This window comes from Pagrus major, chromosome 5, assembly GCF_040436345.1.
Source record: "Pagrus major chromosome 5, Pma_NU_1.0".
NCBI classification, from domain to species: Eukaryota; Metazoa; Chordata; class Actinopteri; order Spariformes; family Sparidae; genus Pagrus; species Pagrus major.
Window position 1 is genome coordinate 31,392,015 of NC_133219.1, and position 23,816 is coordinate 31,415,830.

The following is a 23,816-nucleotide window of genomic DNA, read 5'->3' on the forward strand; positions in this document are numbered from 1 at the left end:
TGCTGCATACGCTTTTGTTTTGTTTTGATTCAGAGACCCCAAGCAGCAGAAATTATATACTGTGCATTTAACTATTTCCAAAAATGTGTTAAAAAAAAAAAATTATTGGCATAGTATTTAGTCATATATTTTTTTCTATCTTGTGTCACAGTTTATCAAGAAAGGACTCAAACACAGACACAGAGGCAGGCAGGCTGAACAACAAAATGTGAGCTTTATGATGAGCTGATATCCAAAGTCCAACAATCCAATACCCAAAAAGGTAAACAACAAAAAGCAGGCAAATGAAAAGTCCAAGCAGGAATACAAACTGGAGACAAATCTGAAGCCACGGAGAACAAAGTGGTAACACAGAGGACACACGAGTACCAAGGGATAGGCAAAGGAAGACAAGAGACGCGGGAGGCGCACAAAACAAAAACAGATGAGCCAATGAAGAGTAAAGGAAGAACACAGACTGACAGTATAAACACAAGGGCTAATGAACAAATGAGACACAGGTGTACACAAGAAAAGGGCGGGAAAACAGACAAAGACAGGAAGTGAAAATCAACATGACACACGAGGATAAACTTTCAACATGAAATAGGAAATCAACCAAAATAAAACCTAGGACCATGACATCTTACCTACAATGTGCATGTCTGTATCACTCATAATGGGGTCCACAGTGTATCTCTTGAAGTGTGAATGTCAGTAAGGCATCAGCTACCAACAAATTATGAATAACTCGATTCTGATTTTGTTTTGTAAAGACTCCAGGCCTGTCCATCTTTATCCTTCGTCTTATCCCATTATCATGTTCTGTCAGTTAAGATGCATCTGGTTTTACTTCTGAAGTAGAATTAACACTACAATGGCACACAGTAGAGCACCTACCACCCGCCAAGGCTCAACAGTCCCCTTTAATTCAATGAAGCCTAATCCAATATCAAGTCAAACATATTTAAATCTGCTTGATCCGGATTTTTGTTTGGATCTGCATCAAATTGTAGTCACATAAGCCCCAAGAATATGCATGATTTTTTCATCAAGAGCCATGCGTACTTATACGAGAAATTGACAAGAAAGTTGAAAAACGCCTTATCCCACAATGTAAAAGTAAGTTAGAAAAAAGTTCTCGGATCCATCTCTTTATCCAGATCCACATGAAAAGTTAATGGGGTCTTTTCTGGACCGAGACCCATCCTCCATCCAAGTTTCGTGGAAATCTGTCCCGTAGTTTTTGTGCAATCCTTCTGACAAACAACCAACCAACAAAAAATATTCTGAAGGTGTTTTTTTGGTTATAAGTCAGTGCAAGAACATGATTAATTGTTGATTTTGGGGGGAATATCTAAAAAGAGTGTCTACATATCATCACAGGAAGCATAATTGATGTTTGTGTCCTTGCTCTGTCCACATGAACAAGCAGCATATTTGTGTGCACGCCACGGAAGTGTACCTCTGCTTACCATACGACTGCATATCAGGTGTTGAGTGGAATTGATTTTATGAGGAAATGATGCTGCCGAGCACAGTACAGCTCGGAAGAACTACAATATGCATACAAAGTGGAAGCAGATGTTCCCCTGACATTGCATATTATTATTCCCATCTTCATCCCAGCCCGTTGATCCAGATCCAAAACCAGGTCCAGATTCGACCCCGGTGTCCCTCCCAGAGCTCCAGCTTTAACTCCACCTGCGCGGAATGGATGTGGCTAGCAGCTGATTTAATAACACGTAGACACAGTCCCTACTGAATAAGTCATCCAGCCTCTTCTTACACACCCATAGTGCTCATCTATTTTTCAGTTCGGGGTATTTCTCTGTCTTTTCCTCTCACTCCTATTCTGTCTGCCTGTCCATCTGTCTCTGTCTGACTGTCTACTGAATTATCACTACACACTGGTTATTTGGATGGGCTGTTCCATATATGAGGAGAGAGAATAATTTGTCAAAATTGGACTTTAACCTTGAAAAACCACAGCATTTTGCATTTACTGCAGGCCTCGATGACAGCTGTGTAACTCCACTCACTGAAGATGATTGTCAAAACAATCTGCTTCCCGTTTATCACCACTTGATGTATGGTGGTTTGTATTCCGTTTTATCCGCAGCCGCACAGAGACGGGACATTTAAGATACATAATATTGGGCACTTTTTTTACGGTGTCATTGGAGAATTAATGCCAATTATGATCAAGCCCCCTGCGTTCCTCCACAGACAGATCTCAGCTTTGAACTGCTAAATGATTGATGGGTGAGATGAAAGTGAATGTAGGTCACTGTGGGTGAGGGTCGACTGGTGCAGCATAAATCAGACTGGGATAATAACCAGATATCATTGAGGATAATGGCGAAACCAAAACCATTACAGGTATATTCAACAGCCATAGCTCAACAATCTGTCATAGTCACCGAACGCTGGATTGCACATTTTACTACGCACAGATAATTAGATGTTGTAGAAAATATGGGAAGTTTAGTGTTAAAACATGACGTGCTTCTTGATTTGAGGTCAACTAGAGTGAATTGTATCTAGCAGTGCGCTATCCACCTCACATATGGATCATTCGTGTGTCAGACACTTTAAATCTCTTTCCCACGTCGTGAATTTGGACATCACTTTCTGTATGTGTGAGTCTAGTTTCTTATGACAGCAGAAAATAATACCACAGTAAGTGTTTTCATCTACGGCGTCTCGACACTGTATCTGATTTGCTATCAGATGCGTGTTGTTTGAGAGAGACGTGTTTCTGGACGTCCACTCTGTGATCTCTGTTTAAATCATGTAAAAATATTCTTGTCTCCTCATTAAGCAAGTTCACTTCAAATTTCCTCAGACAGGAGGAAGGCAGTCAGACAAAGCCCAATGCCAGAAAAGCATCTGATGATGAAGAGACCTGAGCTCAAACAAAGTCAGAACGCATCTCTGCAAATCCAGCTCGAATTCGTGTGAACCACGGAGCATCTGAGTGCTGAAAACAAGGAGCCAAAACTTTGTGAATCTGAAGTTTGAGTTTCTGATTTCAGTTGGATACTGACATGCTGAACCATCATGCAAGAACACTGAGGCGCTGTTCAAAAGGTGAATTAAAGGTGCACTATGTTGTTTTGGGGAAAAGAAATTTTAATCAGAAGAGAAAGATCTCCACTGACCTATTTTTTATGCCTCAACAAACTAAATAAACAAACTGTCTTTGTTTTAACTGATTGAATAGACTGATTTAACAAACTGACCTTAAAGGGCAACACAATTTCATTTTACTTTGTTTATAGTTGGCGGACCCTGCCACCTTTCTGGCTTCAAGCAGTGTTCTGGGGACCTTATTTTCCTCTGATGACAGCTTGTTTATTCAGTTACGGAAAAACAACTATTTCTAAGTTTGTATTATTACAAAATCTTACAATTCTGAGTTCAAATTTCTTTCTCCAAAACTACATAGTGCCCCTTTCAGTGAATGAAGTCTGACACTGTTTCAGCAGTTATCGTGCTTCGCTAAGATGGCTGAAAGACTTCACTTCAAATTCGCACGACACAGAACATAAAGTCACAAATTATCACCTCTGTTGCTCAATTTAGTCAAAACCCATACATTATTCTATCACAGTTCATTGTTGTTTGTATCATGAATAATTTGTGATGACATAACATCTATATTGCATTACCACATGCCCCAGATTTTTGCTGTATTTTTGACACACATTTAGCTGCGCTCGCAGACTCACAACACACAGATAGTCCTCTCCTCTCTCACTAAGAACTCACCAGAGATCCTCCCCTGAAAGTATTCGGTTCAATCTGCAGTCTGTCTGTGTGTGAAGGCAGCAGTGGGTGTATTGTATCTCTGTTGCAATCTCGAGATCAGCTGCAGACTCAACAAAAGGTTGGGACCCCTGAGTTCTCTGAATCTGTGAGGGAAAATGACAGAGGGAAATTGAGAGTGATGCGGGGCTATGAAAAGAGCAAAAAGAGACAAATAAATGGCTAAGAAAAGAGAGAAGACTGGGGAACAGATGGGGAGCAAAAAGATGTGAAAATCATAAAGGCAGAGTCACACAAGAAGAAAGAGAGGAGGGGTGAGGGAGCGAAAGCTGGTGCAGAGAGTAAGAAAGAGGAGAAAGTTGTTGTCAGCAGAGAGAGGCCGGCAGGTGATGGAAGGATAATGACAGAGGGAGGAGCGTGTTTGACCTCTGCGGACCTCTCCGGGCTTCGAGGGAAGAGTTTAAAGGAAGTGGGCGCAGCAGCAATCCTAATGTGATGGGATATCCTGCCGTCTGCCTGCTAACCCCTCTTCCTCCGACGGTAATGTCTGTTCCCATCGTTTCAGAGTCACCTCTGCAGGACGAGGCTGTGCTCTGGAGCGACACAAACACACAGGAGACACACTCATGCGATGACGTACACATGTGCACACACACACACACACAGGCGCGCAGATGGATGATGTACGCAGGCCTTCACACGTGCTGACAGCCAAAAACACACAGATACAAACACACCTCCAGTTGACTCAACAATATTCACAGCCAAGGACGCTTTGACTCAGGTCACCACATTACGCAGAGATGTAGGACAGTGTTGAAATCATAGTACAGAGGAGGAAGAGCTGGTGGATTACAAACACAGAAAGTCTGCCAGAGATGGCACTAACAAAAACAGTATTATCGTGCAGAGCAGTGCAGCTGGTTCGGTTTACTGACTGCAAACAAAGCCCATTATCCCCTCTCAGTGCAGTTTTACACATACACCAAAATGAAAGCTTATCATTTGATGAGTGTTTAAAGGATACACATAATTACCCCGAGATGAGAGTATTTATCATTTTGCGATTACTGAAGCCAAATGCTAAACGGCTAGTCCCTTCAAAAGAACCCTTGTTTTATTTGCCATTATGCTTCACTATGGATGGTTACACATGTCCCCCTCTGGAAGAAAAAGTTCAACAACTTGTGGGTTTTTTCTCCGTGGAAAAGCTGCCTCGCTTCACCCCCCCACCACCACCCATGAAACATCAAAGCACGGCCACACTGAAACTTCAAGCCCATTTTGGCATTGCCCTCCTACCTCCAGATCCAGTAATTACAGCTCATACAAGACATCAACATTATTACTCGTCAAACCACAGTATAATAATACCACAAAACACTTCAAAGAGACAACTCACATTTCAAGGGGAAAATAAAAACTCATGGATTATGCATTAGGAAGGACTGATTCAACCTTCCAAAGCCGCTGGGGCTCAGTTCATGTTATCTGGAGCGAGACCTAAACTTAATAATCAAGATCTATGTTGGTCTAATTTGAAAATAAATTTCACATGATTGTTAAAACTGAGCGGGCCAGTGTTTTGGGCTATTTTTTTGGTTTTTTGTTAACAGCCTGTGTTTTGCATTGCAATGCAATGGTTATTTCACATGTAACAACAGGATTATGCAGCAGCCAAGTGTGAGTTTAGCGTTGAAGTTAAATTGCAACGCCTTGACGGATAAGACAGCCTCACCACACTCGATTTTTTTATATGTTTCAATACTGCCCTCTTGTGTCTTGTATGTCAGAATTCTGTCATTTCAATTTTACTCTTTTTATTATTATTATTATTATTTTCTTCTCCCAATTAGATCAAATTATAATAAATTCTTCACACCAAAAACCACAAAGCTCACGAAAATTAAGAGCAATTTATTCACTTTTTTTTTCTATTCTCCCTTTTAAAGAGATAAAAGATGGACTTCAACAATTCATTGGAAAATGTGTCACAGCAGCAGAAATACAAGAACACATGCATAGATGAGTAAAACTAGAATCCCAGGGGTGCCCAAGCTTTTTCCGTCAGCAGGCCAAAACCGAAATATGAATAGTGGGTCATGGGCAAACGTATCGTAATGTATTAGGTTGTATTGTTAGGATGCAAAATGTTATGAGGATCCAGATCTCTTAGTTGACTGACTCACCACACTCAGAATATGAAAAATGATTAATAATTAGGGATCTTAGAGCATTGTTATACCTCACAAAAAAATCAAAACAACATAAACACTGATTTCTATTATCATTTTTCAAATATGATATTCCACCAGAGAAGTCTTAAAATTGAACTTTATGGTTTGCCAACTTTGGCCTGCAGGCCCCACATTGGGTAGCCCTGTCATATACATTATGAGCATCTAAAATACACAAACTGAAGCATAAAAGGTATTAAATACTACACTCAAATTACTCTAGACAAAAATAGTACAAAAATTGCACTCGAACAAAACTGTACTTGAGGGAATGGAAACAAGAGGTGGGTGTAGTGTCTCGTATCTGCAATAGCAGTGTTAGCAGCACGAAGTAGAGTAACCGCTATTGTAGTAGCAAAAACAAAACGTGTGAAGTATGTGTAAAATTGGAGTAAAAGGCTAAAACTATGTGCACCCTAAACTTCAGCAACAACCATTACATCAGCTATTTGGATTACGTCCACAGTCTATTTATACCGTTATTATTTTAAAACAGTGCTGACATTTCGTGCCCATTTTTCTCCAGATTAACAGTTTTGCAGGTTTTTTAAGGGATGCTGCCAAATAAATCTTGGCTCAAGCACAGAGATGATCCGATATTTTTAGGAGCTCTTCTAACTTCTAGCTCTCTGCCTCTAACACTGAAATAACAACTTAGGCTGAGAGTACATGATGCCCACTATTACTGAAAACTACAAGATAACACTTTTAGTCAGTAAGTCAGTATCAGTCTGTAATATCTTGTAGACCATGCTGTGACACAGGAGGGTTCTTCAACACATAACTAACCTAGACTAAAGTTTCAGATAGGAGAGTGTAGAACAGAGTGTTTTTTCTTTCTTTCTCTTTAGTGTCTTAAGAAGCTGTTGCTGGCAGAGAACTACACACTCGTACAAAAACTCAGAGAATTCAATATCACACTGAACAGCAATATCCTTCAAACACAGTGGAGTTTGTCTATGAAAGAATCCTCTTTTATTTTCTCAGAGGATGTTGCTCAAAGCCAAACCCAGCGATAGAAAACTGAGATGGTAAAACGAGATAAGGTGACATTGTTTTGTTAGGGTGTGAGTGTGCGTATTTGTGTGTGTGCAAGCCTGCGTGCAAAAATATTATTTCAATTTTTTTCTTTGCATCTAATGCACGTAAATGTAACCTTCAGCGATTCGGTGGTCATGCATGTGTGTGTGTGTGTGTCAAAAGTGAAAGGCGATGTAATATTTAGCAGAGTTATACTATGGAGCTACATCTTTAATAATGCTGTGACCTACTTCCTAACTGGGAAGTCAACAGTTTCATCATCACCACTGTGCAACTGCCACGACAATAAATGTTGCCAACCTCCCCTAATGTTAGTGACATGTCAGCCATTTTAATTATTCATGGAGAGTGTCTGTCCCATTTAACTCCACATGCTTTAATTGACTTTGAAGGCTCCAACCCCCCATCCCCATTCACTCGCCCATTCAACAGTGTTTTGCCCAGAGCGTGCAGGTATAAATTAAAATGCGAGCTGCTGGCTAAACATGATATTGAGGATATGTAAGATTACATATTATGTTTTATTATAAGTGTACGTGTTATGTTGTGTTATTCTGTGTTCATTAAATGTCATATTGTTATGAATGAGTCTGAATGTTATTATTGGTCAAAATATTAATATTGTAAAATATTTACACCTGCAAAAAATCTAGGTTGAATAGAGGAAGTATGCTCTGGAATAAGAAAAGTACTACATCAGATCAGAAGTGCAGCAGTGCTGATCCAGTTCATCCATTTGCACTGGTCAAAGTAAACTGGAATCTGGTGTATTGAGCAAGAGTGACACCCTGTGGTTATTTGGGCTTAATGTGAGGACTTTGAAGAATAGGTCATTTGAAGATACATTCAGATTCACCTTACACCGATTGACAAAACATTGTGGAGTAAAACTTGACACCATTAGAGAGTTAGAAGTTTAAAATTACAGATTCAGTGACCTCGGTCCAGCAGTGACTTATATTTCTTGGTCCAAAAAACAAAAAAATTAAGACACAGAAACATGAAAGGCCTACACGTTGACACAAAGATACACATGAGTGCACACATAGAAATCACTTCAGTCCATGAATATGGAGGCCCATATGAAAATGATAATGTAAACTTGGAAATTAAGATGTAATTTTCCAATTGCATTGTAGTTTTCCACTTTTGTATGTGTTGTATGAGTAAAAATTAAAATCAAAATACAATAATTCAATTTGCGTTATCATTTTCACATAATGGCATGGGTGCAATGCAAAAAGCAGTTTGACATTTGATTTAAATTAGTACATTGTCCATCGTAGAGCAGCTTCAGAGTTTATGTTTACTTTCATTTTAATATAACCATACAAGAATGTGAAAACAATCATGTAAAATTGATGAACTGCATCGTCATTTTTTATTTTTACTCAGGTAACACATAAAAATGTGCACAATTATAATGCTACTGTGGAATTACATTTTATTGTCCAAGTTTACATCATCATTTTGATAAAGTCCTCTATAGACTTCCATATGGAAATAAACAAAACGCAATTTTCTGCATTCAAGCAGATATTAAGGCTTATTCTCAGTTGCCAAACATGATTGCAGCTTTGTGAGTGATACTTTGTGTACAGGAAGTTGTGTTAGTACACTATTTTGACATCACTGTTGGTTGTGGTCACAGGTGCACCTGTCCATAGATAGTCAGTCAGTCTATGCATCTCCATATATCTGACTGTACTAAGCTCACAGATGCTGGCACATAATTATGACTCATGTCCACGAGTTGAATGACGACTACGACTGTGGGCAGGATTAAAAAAAAACTGTCCTGTCGCCCTGCTGTCACAATGCAACTACAAGGACCACAATGCATTGCAGCGAAACAGTCACTATCATGACACATCTTCAACATAAGGAAAAGCTTCCTCCTTGGAAGCGTTTTATTTGCTAACCTTGGGGAGAGGTTGGCTCCTTCTTATGGTTAGCATTTTGAGAAGTGATTAAAAGGCTCCTGGTATTGGCAAGCCGACACTGTCAGGCGCTAAATATGTGGCACAAGTGATCTACAGCTAGCTTTCTGGCTCAGGAGCTCGCTAAAAGACAGCTTCACAAGCTAGTTGGCGCTAACGCTAGCTAACTGTGGAAACCGTATCCGTAACATTTAACGTCGGAGAGCTACATTCATCAAAGACAGCCTTTGCAAGGAGTGACTGTTATCCGTTTTTCATCAGGAAGTAAGTAGCTAATTACTTTCTCTGACGCTGGACGTGTTACGTTGTTTGTTGTGTAAACTGCAGACGGCTAGCTAAACTTGACAGCTAAGTTAGCGTCTGATTCGAGGACTTGTAAACAGGTAGCTAATGTATGAAGTGTTTTTCCTCAGAAATCTGTGAGACACGTATTCAATTACAACTGGGATTTATCTGAACGGGTGACACACTGTTGGTCAGATGTGGTGACATTTTCTGTCTTAATGTGCTGGCGTGTGAAGCGTCATCACGTGAGTTGCCACAGCACAGGAAACAAAACGTTAACACATTTTCTCCACTTACAAGATAGCTTAACGTTACTGCTGCAATTATTGTATGAGTGTTTTAGGACAAACTTTGACAATCAAGGGCTTCCACTCACAACGCTATCCTGCGCAGCAAGTTGTGTACTTTGTGCCTAAAACAAATGAGATGTGACTAAATCAGCAGCACTTTTAAACTGGTACTATGTATATAATTTTTTTTGTGTGTATTCAGATGTCTAAAACCTCCACCTGTGCCTGCAGCAAAGATTAGTGGACTTAAACAGGCAAGACAAATTGACACACAAGTGGATTCACCGGGCAGGTTTGGAGTGTTGTAGTAAGGTGTAAGCTTATACTGTGGTGACCCACTTGGCTCACTGGCACCTGCTCTCCACTCTTTTTAATAATGGCCCTTTTATATCTATTGGACTTGATTCACTGCCAGCTTACAGAGGTGAAACACTGCTGACACTGTATTCAGGCATTTCTGTTGTTACCCACCCATAACTTGTCCAATCCATTACTTCAGTACCTCCAGTGGAAGTTGTGATACATTTATTGAACCAATCACAGTGCTGTTTACATACAATTTGATTGTCTTTTTTTTTTCCATTTCGTGTACGTTTCACACATCTAAAACACATGTCTGATGCTTTCATATCTTATTGATAGCAACACTTTCACAAACGTTAGGTTTGGAGGCCTTATTTGCCTGAAGTGCCACAGGCTAAATAAAATGACAGCTTAGTTAGTCTGATATTTCACTGTTGGGTAGAGATGCAAGATGCTGGCAAAGAGGCACAGCAAAAACATCAGACAGGTCGGACCACGTTGGCTATGTGTCTTTAAATGTTACAGTTACGGCTGAAAATGGCCGCAGGAATTATCTCTTACGCTAGAACAAACATTAAAAGCACACAATGCAGTACTTGTCAGCTGTGCTATGTAAACACAACAGGTGCAGCAAGCAATTCTGTAGAAAGATAGTTAATTGTTGAGTATCAATCCAAGGTCGTCAAACATAGATGCTTTGGGTTGGCAAGCCACCAACCAATACATTTTTATGATTTGTTTCTTTTATCTTTGCTTTTTTTTTTGCCTCAACTGGCATGGTGAGCAATCAGAGCACCCCAAATACTCGGTAGTTGACGACCTGGTAATTAGCAACCTCGGATTGAGACTCAACTATCTTTCTCCAGAATCGCTGACGCCTGCAAACCTCTTGAACACAGCAAAAATAATGCGCAAATATGAAAATACAGGCAGAGGGCAGACACTGCAACACACTTTTAGTTGGTCATATGGCAAGATTGAGAGAGATTATTTTTGTATGTGTCTATACATTGTTTTTTTAGGTCGTAGTATACTTTTGACTCGCAACTTGACTATATTTCTCTCACTATGACGGTCATACAGTTGCCTTCATATTAAATATACTGTTTCACTTCTGCATTGATGACAATAACTTCCCCTTTTCACCTGCGCAGTGCGCATAAGCTGATGCCACACTGCTAGCACTGGACTTTCATGACATCAGCTAATACAGCATCACCTTGACTGTCTTAGGTCCCCTTTTTTTTAATGCTCCCTGTAAGCTCCCTTCCCATATTAGCCCTATATTTTGGTCCACATTGCAGTTCCTGTACTTGCTAATTAGTTTGTCAGTAAATAAGCTGATTGCATTTATTTTGCAGTGAAAGAGGTCTGGATGATAAACTCGAAAACGACTGATGCACTAAATGAATGGCATCGATTTTAAGATGGGCCACCAGGATCGAATGAGCTTTGATGCCGATATGCCTTTTGCAGCTGTGTGCATGCTTAATAGGTTTAATGCTTTTTGTAATGAGTCCTCTGACAGTACTACCGGTATGTACTTGTGGATCATGGTCCCATTGTGAGATTAATATGCAGCTTTGAACTGGTGCAGAAAAGGTTTAAGGACACTTGATGCCATATATGCACAATATGCTGCAGCATAAACAATTCACAAATCATCTATTTCCTCTTTGATGATATTTCATATGCTTAGTGTTAAATCAATTTGCAGTCAATATCTACGAGTCAGTAATGTGCTTGAGGCTTGATGCTTACTGAGCCAAAACATTCTCTGTTTACATCTCTCTGTTTGTATCTCTCTCTTCCTATTAAGAGCAAGTCTGTGGAGACACTGAAGTGAAATTACGGGCTACAGATGAAGATGAACGCATCCTTCCCATGGTTTCCCATGAATCTCACCTGGAGGCGGAGGGTGTTGTGAGTAAGGAGAGAAGAGGCAGAAGCACAAGGCGACTATAAACAAGAGTCATGAATCTCCATCAGGTCCTCACAGGGGCCGTCAACCCTGGAGACAATTGTTTCTCTGTGGGCAGCGTCAACAATGTGCCATTCACGGTAAGATATTTCAAGCTCTGGAAATATTTCCCTCCCAGCTATTTAGGACTCTTCTTCATTTCTGTTGAGCTGCTTTTGAATGGAAAGGTAGAAAGCAGAGCCAGAGTACAGTATGCAAAAAGCACCGATTCCATGAAGTCATTGCTAAGGGTAGTGTTACCCTATGGGCTAAGAACTAAGTCTAAGTTTAAGTCTAAGTGGTTTTGTATGTCAGGTATTTTTAAGCCTCCAATACTAGTTTAAAGTACTGTTCTTGTGTGTTTCAAAGAGAAAAAATCGAGTAAGGGACATTCATTTACCACAGCCAATATGCTTTACAACTTAAAAAACATTTTACACTGTCATAAGACTTAATAGATTCAGCTAACTGATTAAAAAGATCAACAAACGGGACGCGTTAATAGCTCTGTTGATAGAGCGTGTGCAATATGTACAGAGGCTTGTCCTCGCTGCAGCCCAGAATTCAAGTCTGTCCTTCCAATCTGTCCATGATGATGATGATGATAATAATAATAATAGTAATAATAATAATTTTAAAAATAGGGCAAGCAACCAGGACTGGTCCCTATAACAAAAACATATTACTGCCTAAAAGACTAACTCTCGTTAGTTCTCACTACATTTTAATCAAACTTGTTGTTTAATTGACTAGCTCAAAATGTCATTATTGAAGATCCTGTACTTCTATCAACAACAGCGCAGTATGAGGTCCTGGTTGTGTCAATATGATAAATAAAATTGGTAATATGATTAATATATATTGGCCCGACATCTTTTTGTTGTCTTGAAAACAGCTTTATGTATAAGTGTATAATTTACACTGATCCTCGTATTCACAATCTTTTTTTCTCTGAAAAGTTTAAATTAGTTAAAATGGCTAAAAAACAATATCGCTGACTTCTCATGCACTGTGATCTCACAGCAAACTCTATGAGATACTACTCCCTTGCTATTCAGAGAATGGATCAATAGGAGAACTATTTCTGTCCTTCTGTCCTCTTGTGAAGGAGACACAGTCACCGTGAATCACAGCTCATGTGAAGATCGCCTTCTGAGAGCCGCAGAAATAGAGCATAGTCTAATCTTATCCACTTGTACTGCAGAGCTGTCATATGGTGGCATATTTGATGCAGTGACACTGACTCCAGGACAAGTGCAGCTCAAGTAACCCTTCATGCAATTCTCTCTCGGTGGATTTGAGTGTCACCTTCATCTCTTTCTGTCTCTCGATAGGCCTACGCGTCAGGGTGTGACGTGGTGATTTTGGGCAGTGACTTTGAGCGACTGCAGATCATCCCAGGGGCCAAACATGGAAACATTCAGGTCGGCTGTGTCGACTGCTCACTGCAGGGTGGACAGGTAAGACTAATGGAGGGATGTTTTGTTATGTTGGGTCCTAACGTTGATGTGCTAACCAGGATGTTGAGAACAAACATTGCAGTTTAATGAATAATGCACCCTATTAATTACAGGCCCATAATCCCATCTTGTGAATGAATAGAGTACAAACTGCAAAAAAGAGAAGGCTTGAGCTTTGCACAGCACCATTTCATACTTTCTCCTTCCTGTTACTTCACTATATTTTATTGACCACACAATTGGGATTATTAAAATGTGTTTTTGATCAAGTGTGGCAGGTAAGCTCAGTTAAAAATCATACTTATCTAATGAATCCAAATTAAGCTCAAATATCCACCCTGACTCGGATCTTTTTAGATTTTGTCATACATTATCTGTACCTGTTTTGCGAGTCACATTCATAGTAAGCTCTGCTGCGCAAGAGATTTGATTGATTGTTTTAATAACAGTGAGCTTCCTGTCATCAACTCTGAGTGAGGGGAAAAAATCACGCAGAAAAGCAAGCAGTGGTACAGCAGGCGCCTTCACTAATGTGATGGTAAATGGACTTGCATTTATATATTGCTTGTCTTGTTGACAAGGCACTATCCAAAGCAGTCCTCAATATTCCTATGCTCAGCTGCTCGCACACCACTTTTGGGGTTCAGTATCTTCCCAAAGGATACGTCAACGTTTGGCTAGGGGGTCTGAGGATCAAACCTTCTGATTAGTGGGCGACCTGCTGCCACAGCCGCCCCTGTAATGCCACTGATAATCCCTGTAATGACCCCAAAGTTGTTTACCTGGAGGCACAAAGAAAAAGACCTGTTGTGAAGTGTTTATAAATTGTTTTTGGGACAGATACACTCTATCACTCCTCCATACTACTCTGTAAAAATAGTCTCTTAAGGAGAGACAGCATGTTTCTCATTAGAAATTATTCGCTGGAATCATACATGTCAATATAGTGGCAACTTTCCTTAAAAGTTTTCACTAAATATAGCGGCTGACAGAGGCACACAACTGCGAGCAGGTTGTTCTAGAATTGCCAGTCTTAGCCGATTGTCTGGTACACTTCGTGAAAGAATGTGGTGTTTCGGGTTATCCCCATTTGCACAGAGGATTTAGGAGCAAGAATGAAGAAATGTGCTGCACATTTTGATGAAGCACAGGAATAAAGTTTGGAATTCACTGTTTCTTGGTCTATGATTTAAGCAGTCCAAAATTCTCAAGTTTTAAAGGTTAAAAACTTAGATATGAAGGCAAACTTGGAGGCAAACTTGGCCACGTTTCAACTCAACACTTGCTGACTCTAGCTGACCCATTGTTAGTCCCAAGTCAGGCTGGTTTAGATTGTTTGAGTAGACTTTTCTAAAGTTTTGGACCATTTCCCATCTACTGTAACTGCAAAGCTGCAAAAGGTCAGATCTGAATCTCTGTCGTCAGTGTGTTAAATATCTGCAGGGATTGTTTTTAATGATAATAACACCTGGTATTGTTTTAATTTTTGGCAGTGATTACAAGTGATTTATTCAGGATTTATATCTAAATAAAAACCTATAAATCACCACACACTAACATTCATCTTCCATTCTTCTCAAGTTTGAGAGTGCTTTTGTTAACCAATAGAAGCCAAAGCAACTCATCCTGCGTTATTACTACAGCCACAGAATTAGCAAATCATCTTAGTGTCTGACAACAAAGCTACGATCAAATTAAAAAGGCAGCATTCCAGGATTACTTCATCTGCATAAATTACTTCATAAAGTTATTAAATGCAGAAGTCATCATTGCCAGGCCATCACTTTAATCTTCGTTTATATTTAATTGGGAATGGTGGCAGCCTTGTTTTTTAAAAAAAAAAAAAAAAAAAAAAAAAAAGCAGAAAGGCCTGATTTAATTCAAATGAGAAAAAAAGCTATCCTTCCAATCCAACCAACCAATTCTTCACCTCCCCTCATGTGATATTTAATCCAATTCAGTAGAGCCAGAAGTATCCTCACATGCCTCCAGCATGGTCTAGCATCTGTTTAAGCATGCTCTGTTGTTATGCATGCCAGTTCCACCTCACTGCCCCTCTCTCCACTCTGTGATATTTGCAATGCTTTTAGATAACACAGCATTGTTCACACACATCCCCTGTACAGATATGTTTTGTAGAGCCTATGCACTACATTTTATGCTGTGTTGCAGTAGGCTGGACTGCAAAAGTTTGCATTAAAGTTCATCAAGACAAATATTACAAATATATTATCAAGCACAAATATTAGAATTGTTTGTGTTAAACTTTCTCACAATTTGAATGCCTATTTATAATTTGTTGCATCGGGCCATACTGTACAGTATATCTCTGTAGGGTTCAAATGCAGAGCAACACTATGGAAACAGGCCAGGGAGAAACTTAAACTAACACTAGAAAGTAGTAACATTAAATAAACTTTTGAAAACTGCAGCCATTATCTTCAGCAAGCTAAAGCAGCAGGTGGTCCCTAGTTAAACAGTTTCACTGGAGCTGTAAGATGTCGCAATATTCTTGCAACATAATACGATCACACAATCTCAGTTGGGGTTTTGTGAAAATCAGACCAAAGAACATTCATCATTAGAACCACAAAAAAAGGATACTCAATGTTTTATAAGTCTTTTCTTTTTTGATACTCTCTTGGCTTGACTACTTTATTCCCTGGACTAGTGCTGCAATATCATTTCTTTTTTTATAGCATACTGTAGATGTGTTCTTTAAAAAAGGACATTTTCCTTATGTATCATCGTGTCATGAGCAATTGTCTGTCTAGAAAGGTTTCATGAGGCCGTGCTTGTGCATGTGATGGCTTGTGTGTCAAATAATACATACACATTTGAACGTGTGAGTGTGTGACTCACTGCTTCACGGTATTCATTCTCTGACAGTAGGCTTATTATTTACCTTAATAGAGAGACAGCTTGTTCCAAGACCTGGACCTCATTAGGTTTGGTATTTATGGTCACTGCCACAGAAATTTCACCCATTCAGTCATGATGTCTAACATTGTGACTGGGCTCTCATGAAAAACACTTGAGCATGTAGGCTCAACCAATGCATGAATGGGAAATGTACCTTTAGTAGACAAGACAATGTTGACTCAATACTGGGTCATTATAGGCTCAAGGTTTTAGTATTGTTTTCGTCATCCAAAGACTATACTCATTAACTAATGAGACATATCATGGTTTAAACAGTAAGCGATATATTTTTTTTGTTTACTCCAAATTAGGATCTTGAATAAGGATTTACACTCATTATTCACTGTCTACAGTGTAAAAATAAAAACAAGGAGTTTTCTTTCACAAGTTCGTAGGGTGTTTTTAAAAAAAAAAAACATACAGTTGACGATTTTGTAATGAAACATATCTTTAAAATGTGTTTACAAATTGTAATTGTACAACAATACTAATAATTGTATAATTTGATAAAGAAATAATTTCTTTTTAATTTCTTCTGCCAACAGATTGCAGCTTCCTATGGAAGCATTGTGTGTGTCTTTGAGCCTGTTCAGCACCCGGATACAAAAGACACATCACTGACTGTGAGTAGACTTCGTTATCTTCCAGTCACAGTCTGGCCGTAAATGTATTCAGATCATCCTGAAAATGAGGCCTTCCTTTTTTCAGGCTGCTTGTTATTTGAAATAGAGCAGAACATTGTTTCTCAAACTCATCACAAAGTCACCAGGGAAGCAATATTAGCAATATTAGTTTCATGGTTTGGTTTGTCAGTGCTGAACAGTCCTCTGTTGTTAGAGAAGTCAAAGACTAGTCATAAGGAGTGAAACAGTTTTACACATCTTAAACACAACCCAGTATCTCTTTCATTGCAGAAGTTCTCAGTATAGCACAGTGGTGTAGTACAGCTGCTGTCCGTGTGGACTGATCACATGTGTGTCACATGAGAGTAGATTCACTTTTGGTTCATGTTTACAGTTGTCACTACTGATATAAAGGACAAAAAAAAAAGATTTTCTTCAGAATCTGTCCTTTTTTTTATCATTAATGTTTTTTCATAAATGTTGTCTTTCTTTTTCTGTACAGAAGGTCAACTGCCAATGGCAGAAGACTGGTCAATTTGTATTAGATTCTATGGTACGGAACCTGGCCTGGCACCCCACAGGTACTTTCAAACATAGAGCTTTCCTTCAGTAACATGAAAGTAACAAGTACAAATTATATAATAAGTGACATGGATGTTATCTGTCCCAAAAGAGTAAATGTGTTTTTGTGTTTACAGGCAGCACTCTCTTAACTGGCTCTAGTAGCCTCCAGTTGTGGTCTAATGTTGATGGAGTGGAAGATGAAGCTGAAGAAGAGGGAAAACAGACAGAAATGACCATAAGAGACGCTCATTCTACCTGGAGGTGCATCTGGCAGAGCAAGTAAGTACAAAAACACAGTACAGAATTTGCACATAATACTGCCTACCTCTGTGCCTTTTAAAGGAAGGGACCTTTCAACAATAATGTTATTATAATACAACTTATTCTTAAACAGCTGCCTTTACTCATCATGTATTTTTGTCTGAAAATACAAACGTATGCAGTTTTGAGTAATAAAAATACGTAATTGTAATTGTTTTGTCTGAAGGACGGCCTCTCCTGTCAGTTTAATGAAGTTCTCTCCTGACGGGGAATTCTTTGCTACTGCTGGACAGGTAAGTGACTTTTACCAGGACTTCCTAAACCTTTATGGATTTTGATGCAGAATAGTTTGTGCAAGTCTTGTTTGCATGTTTATTCACCGTGACAAATCCAAACACTGAACTAATGTGTAATGGTAAAGTAACTGACAAGTACCACATACTTTTGATGTCATTTTTTTAGGTTTACACCTTGAACCTTATGGCTTTACCTTGTAAAAGCACAACTGTATCTCCCTTTGCCTTTCTTCTTAAGGATGACTGCCTTGTAAAGGTGTGGTACAGTACAAGCAAGTGGAAGTCAGGTGTTTCCAGACTCTTCACACCTCCTGAGCCCAGTGTCGGTGTTCAGGGAGAGCTGGCCTTTTCCTTTGTCTACCTGGCCCATCCCCGCTCTGTTACCGGCTTCTCTTGGAGGAAGACCAGCAAGTACATGCCACGGTGAGGACACTGTTAAAATAACAATTGCAGCGATGATTCATTTATTTTTCTCACTTGGTTTATTTTAGCTTAAGCTAACACAGATGAGCACAACAAGAGAAGCACATGTTAACAATGGCAAAAACAACATTCAGTTGGCATAATCTGTCTTTAAGGCCTGTTTTACTGGGTAGACAGGTATTATCTCTTTGTCTGTTTATTAAGCCACCCAACAGTATTTGTGGGTTGGGTGAAAATGAAAAGGAAACAAATAAATAAATAGAAATAAAAATAAGTTAGACACTTCACATTATTACAGTCTCCCACTGCACTGTAGCTCCTCGTTGTGCCTGCTTTGTTACAGCATTGCTAATCTTACATGACCTGTAATTGTTCTCTGACTGAAATTCTTGTGTGACACAGTTCAGCATACAGGAATATTATTTTGGAATTGACTAGGAAGAGATCATTGTTACCCTTCCTGTCTATGATAATTTTCTGAGCTGAAAGGCAGACAGTGTAATATTAAAACAAAATTCTCACTAAGCTTATTTGCTGCTATAAATTAGGCTTCAAGCTTTGGAAACCTCCTCTATTTGTATATTCCAATTGTTTTAACCTTTCCCTTTAGGCAAATGGGTGTGTCATGCTGTGAAATCATGGCCTACATTAAGGACAAGATTAGATTCAGTCATTTCTTTATCACTTGTGTCATTATGGCTCTTGTACACTTTTTGACTTTTTAACTTATCTCTCTACAGGTGTTTCCCCTTTGACCTGCTGTTGAATAGTACTATCAGCTTTGGATGATAAAAAAACCCATTACTGATAGGTTCAGCAAACGTCCTAATCCCTTTACCATTATCCCCTCCCTCTCTCCTAACAGAGGTGCTGTGTGTAACGTTCTGCTCACCTGCTGTAAGGACAGCGTGTGCCGGCTCTGGGCAGAGACGTTGTTGCCTGGTGACAGCCTCCTGTCCGGTCACCATAACAACCACACCAGTGGTCAACACGGTGACACGCTCAGATGTGCAGGCACTTCTAAGAAAAACAACTGCAATGGGAAGATGCAAGGAAGAACAGCACAGGAAGTAAGATACTTTAATGTAGTGTTTGTTAAAGATAAATATATGCAAGTGACAGTTTATTTAGGTGAAATGAATGAAGACTAAAGTCTTCCCTTAAATTGAATAAAGATAAATGCCTGTTGAATGTTTAACATTCAGTGTATGTTTATACTGTTTTAGAGGGATTTTGAGTCAACTTCATGGTCATTTTGGAGGCTGTAGTTTGCAATGCTGTTGAACTTTCTTGTGTTATACTGAGTGGTGTTTCTAACATTTAGTCTGCCCTTATTGATATAAATGGGGTTGACAAAATATTATAAACAATTCTTATTATAACACAGTAAAATTCAACTTGCCTGTAACAATTCTAGCTTCTTAAATGTAATGTAAATGTCTATGACAGTAAACTGAATATATTTGGCTTGTGAACAAAACAAGACACTTGAGGACGTCATCTTGTGCTTTGGGAAAAACTGAAAACAGTTTTCTCTATTTTCTGACATTTTATAGAACAAACAACTAATTGATCAATCGAGGAAATAACAATAACAATGAAAATAATAATCGTTAATCGCAGCCCCACAAATGTCTTGCTTTCTTTCCTTCATATTTATATATCATTGCCATAATTTAACAGTGTAACACACAGATTGAGATGGTTTGAAGAGCTGTCATCTTGACGCACCACATCAAAAGACTTCAGAGAAGTGCTTGTTAAGGGCAACACAATTTGTTTTGGTCAGAATCAAAAGCATTATTTTTAAAGCTGTATCACAGTGTTCTCACTGTGTCTATTATGGCTACAAAATGCCATAAGAATCATGATTTTATCAATAGAGGGAAAGTAAATACCACAATTGCTTCGATCTCTGGTTTTGCTGGTGTAGAAGCCAGGCTACTGTATTTTCACTCACGCTAATGTAGGACATTAGGGTGCTGCAGAGATGAGGGAACAAGAGCAAAGGGAGGCTGAGAAAGAAGATGGGGGGAAAAAAACAGAGGCTTAGTGGAGTTAAAAGGGAAAATTAATTGGCTATCAGACATGAAGATGGTTTTTGAAGCTTTGCAGGGCTTAAGACGAGCATCAGTGAAAAATATTGGCCTCCTTTCTGTAATCTGAGCAGCAACTCAAAATTCTAACTTTTGATGGTTGTTTTTCTGTTTCATTTCGCTGCTGCTTGCTCACATTTGTAATGGCGGTGCCCTCTGCTTTAAGTGACTTATGTTGTCGCTGACAGCCCCACTAGGCCTCAAACATTATACCTCCATCCATTTAAATATTAACATGTAAATGGTTATGGGTCTCACTGGCACTTACAGAGCTCAGGGCACATTAGATTACAGGAAAAATAGGGATGCAAATTTGTCTACGGTGCCTTGAGGACAGTCTGTAAGAGTACATGTGTGGAATTATTCATTACAAATCACAGACTGTGCTGGATGATCCAGGCTGTAGTCTGAGGTAACTCTCCTCTTCCAAAACTGAATGGACAATGCTGAGAGAGCCATGTTTTAAACTCAATTTTAATATGATGCCTCAGGGTGGGATGAACAGTACAAGATTTCTAAATCAATGAAGCTAATTAAGTGTCTTGATAAGGATGCTGTTTGAGAACCTCCAGAGGAGACAGGGATATGGGATTTCTACCACAATCTCATTTTTCTACATAGATATAAAGCCATTCAAAAGTATGGTTATCTGCGTTGGCACATAGATACTCAAATAGTGATTTTATACACATTTGTCATCAAAATTTGACAAAGGACGGCTGCGAGTGTGATGAGCACATTAATCTCAATAATACTTGGAGAAATGGCAGCCTTAGAGCTTTGGTATATTACTCATTCCGCGACAAAAAAGCTGAATTAAATCAGTGATGTTCGAACCCATCATTATATTAAATAATCTCCATGAAACTGAAGATGTTCTGTCTTTCCAATTCTGGGCACTCTGTCATATGAGACTGCTGTTCCTGGTTAATCCCTTGTCGTGAGCATTCAAAGGGACTCAAGTCTTGAACTGTATGTCGAAACAACAGAAAAAACCCAAATGACATAATTTAAGTACCAAATTAAGTTAAGGTTTCAGTGCACTTCCCTATACGCGCCTCCCTTGTTTGCTCAGCCACTCTTCCATGCTGCCTGCTCCTCTCTGGCTCTTTTTTTAGACAAATTGGGCAGTTAAACTTGAGTGTTGTTAACATGTCAATAATGTTGAATTGAATTCCCATCCCAAAGAGAAAAACTTCTTCACAGAAGCAGAGCACTCAACTAAGGCTGGAAGGAGAGTAGTGAAGCCCTGTTAGTAAGCACCAGTTAATTTATTAAGCTCAATCTTGAAGAGCATGTTTAACCTGTATTGCTTTTTCAGCCTGAAAAGGGTAATTAGAAGTAAAAACACATTAAATACAGTTTATTAAAGCAATATTTTGTAGCAATTGGCATTGTGTGCGATTTGGAGCCCCCCACAGTCACTGAGTGCAACATAACTGTCATAAATACAAATCCCAGGTCTGTAACAATTTGTCAGACGTAATGTAGGTGCTAACTACAAACAAAACTCATTACATCATAACAATATTATGTGTTGAAAACTTGTATCTTGAAGTAAACATGTATGTAACACTGTGATCCTCCCCTCTCACTGAAGTTACATAGTGCAGAAACAAGTGATAGGGGGGCGGAGTGGAGACAGAGACACCGTTCACCCTATTACAAGACACTGTACCATCAACATGATTTTGAAACTGTTATTTTAAGGTAAAATAGCTGCATAATGTTGCTTTAATTATTAACTTGAATAATTAATGTTTTTCCTCACAGTTTAATTTCCCGGAATCATTGCACGCCTCCTTTTGTCGGGTTGTGCCACAGCCCTCTCTGACTGGCTGCCTTCCTCACAATCAGAGTCGACACTACAACCACAAGAAGATCAGCAGCAACATGCCCCATGCCAACGCTCTCTGCCACTTCCACATTGCTGCAAGCATCAACCCTGCAACAGGTTAGACTCAAGCACATAAGTTTCTATAACAAACTCATAATACTGTTGATCTTTGTAACCAGCATTGTGTTGTACAACAAACAACTTCTCCTAATTTAGTGAAGACTTTGGAGCTGCACGATGGTAAAAAATGTACTTTTTAAAGAAAAGAAAATAATGTGACACAGCTACATATAAGTTACTCCTACACCATAGTTACTGCCAGGATTGTTAACTTGGATTGATTATAAACTGCTCGAGGTCAGAGGCCTTCACCTCTGTTTATAATGGCAAAAAATGCTGTACATGTTATTTATGTAACATCCCAGTAATTTTTTGTGCCCAGTGAGAGCTGCTCAAAGTAATTGTGAGGCTTTTTCATTTTGTTCTTAGAGGGTGATCAGGGCAAAATCTTTGAGCCTTGAGGCTGGGAAGTCTTTTAGGATCGTATTTGTGTACTTGAATTATGTTTTAGCATCCTTCAAAACATGCTCTTATTTGTGAAGGATAATTTGCTCCAGCAGACATCTTTTTGTCCTGCATTCCCCCAATCTCATGTAGTGTAAATTTCTGTCATTCTTTGCCATCTTTTTCCAAACTTTGTGACATCTTTTTCTGTTACTGTCTTAATTGCAGACATTCCTCTGCTGCCCTCCATCTCTTCTCTGAGTGCTGTGGATGATGAGGAACCTGGAGGTCCTTTCACTGTCCACTGGCTCAACAACAAAGAGCTTCATTTCACTTTAGCCATGGAAGTCTTCTTGCAGCAGCTCCGAGGCAGCTTGGAGCAACAGAACGAATGCTCCCAGGAAGGTACAGAAATAAATTTGGATCAGGCCATAGCACTTTATTTGAACTGTTTGTGCATATGTAGGGGGAATAACACTGTCAAGGCTAGACTAGAAGTCAGACTTTTATATATTGCATCACGCAGTCTCTTCAATATTGATTTCCAGAATTTACATCAGACACTATGATTTCTCTTCCAGAGCCTGAAGATGAGGAGAACTTTGATGAAGAAGATTCTGGTAGCAGGCCAAGTGACTCCCAAGGACCTGAGGCTGTGGAGCTTCCTCTGGCAGCAGTGAAGCACCAGGTGGACGTGCTGTTAGAGGAGTGGAATAAAGGCGCGGACATGTTGTTCAGTATCCATCCCATGGACGGCTCTCTGTTAGTCTGGCATGTCGACTGGTTAGATGAATACCAGCCGGGCATGTTCAGACAAGCACAGGTATCGTCATTGTTGATATGGTTTATGTTTATGTTTTTATAAAACAATGGAATATTAAAGCAAGGGTTGCTAAGTAATGATGGAAGCATTTTTTTATTTTATTTGTATCAGGAAAAGACTCTTCACTTCACTTGCAATTAAGTTTATTGACAACAAAAATGTGGAAACGATTCACAAATTTGTGTGTCATCCTTTTGAACA

General features: G+C 39.2%; 1 protein-coding gene across 3 annotated transcripts in view; it reads left to right on the forward strand.

The window, feature by feature from the left end:
• Positions 1–8,975: 8,975 nt before the first annotated feature.
• Positions 8,976–23,816, forward strand: part of LOC140995554 (dmX-like protein 1) — a 59,028-nt gene continuing 44,187 nt past the window's right edge. For all 3 annotated transcript variants that reach the window (XM_073465574.1, XM_073465576.1, XM_073465575.1), the window contains exons 1-12: positions 8,976–9,232; positions 11,666–11,907; positions 13,141–13,266; positions 16,734–16,811; positions 17,314–17,392; positions 17,510–17,654; positions 17,863–17,929; positions 18,171–18,355; positions 19,221–19,425; positions 22,225–22,405; positions 23,021–23,197; positions 23,374–23,615. In XM_073465574.1, coding sequence (XP_073321675.1) covers positions 11,821–11,907; positions 13,141–13,266; positions 16,734–16,811; positions 17,314–17,392; positions 17,510–17,654; positions 17,863–17,929; positions 18,171–18,355; positions 19,221–19,425; positions 22,225–22,405; positions 23,021–23,197; positions 23,374–23,615 — 1,572 coding nt within the window. In that variant the 5' untranslated portion in view covers positions 8,976–9,232; positions 11,666–11,820. The remainder of the gene's footprint in view (positions 9,233–11,665; positions 11,908–13,140; positions 13,267–16,733; positions 16,812–17,313; positions 17,393–17,509; positions 17,655–17,862; positions 17,930–18,170; positions 18,356–19,220; positions 19,426–22,224; positions 22,406–23,020; positions 23,198–23,373; positions 23,616–23,816) is intronic.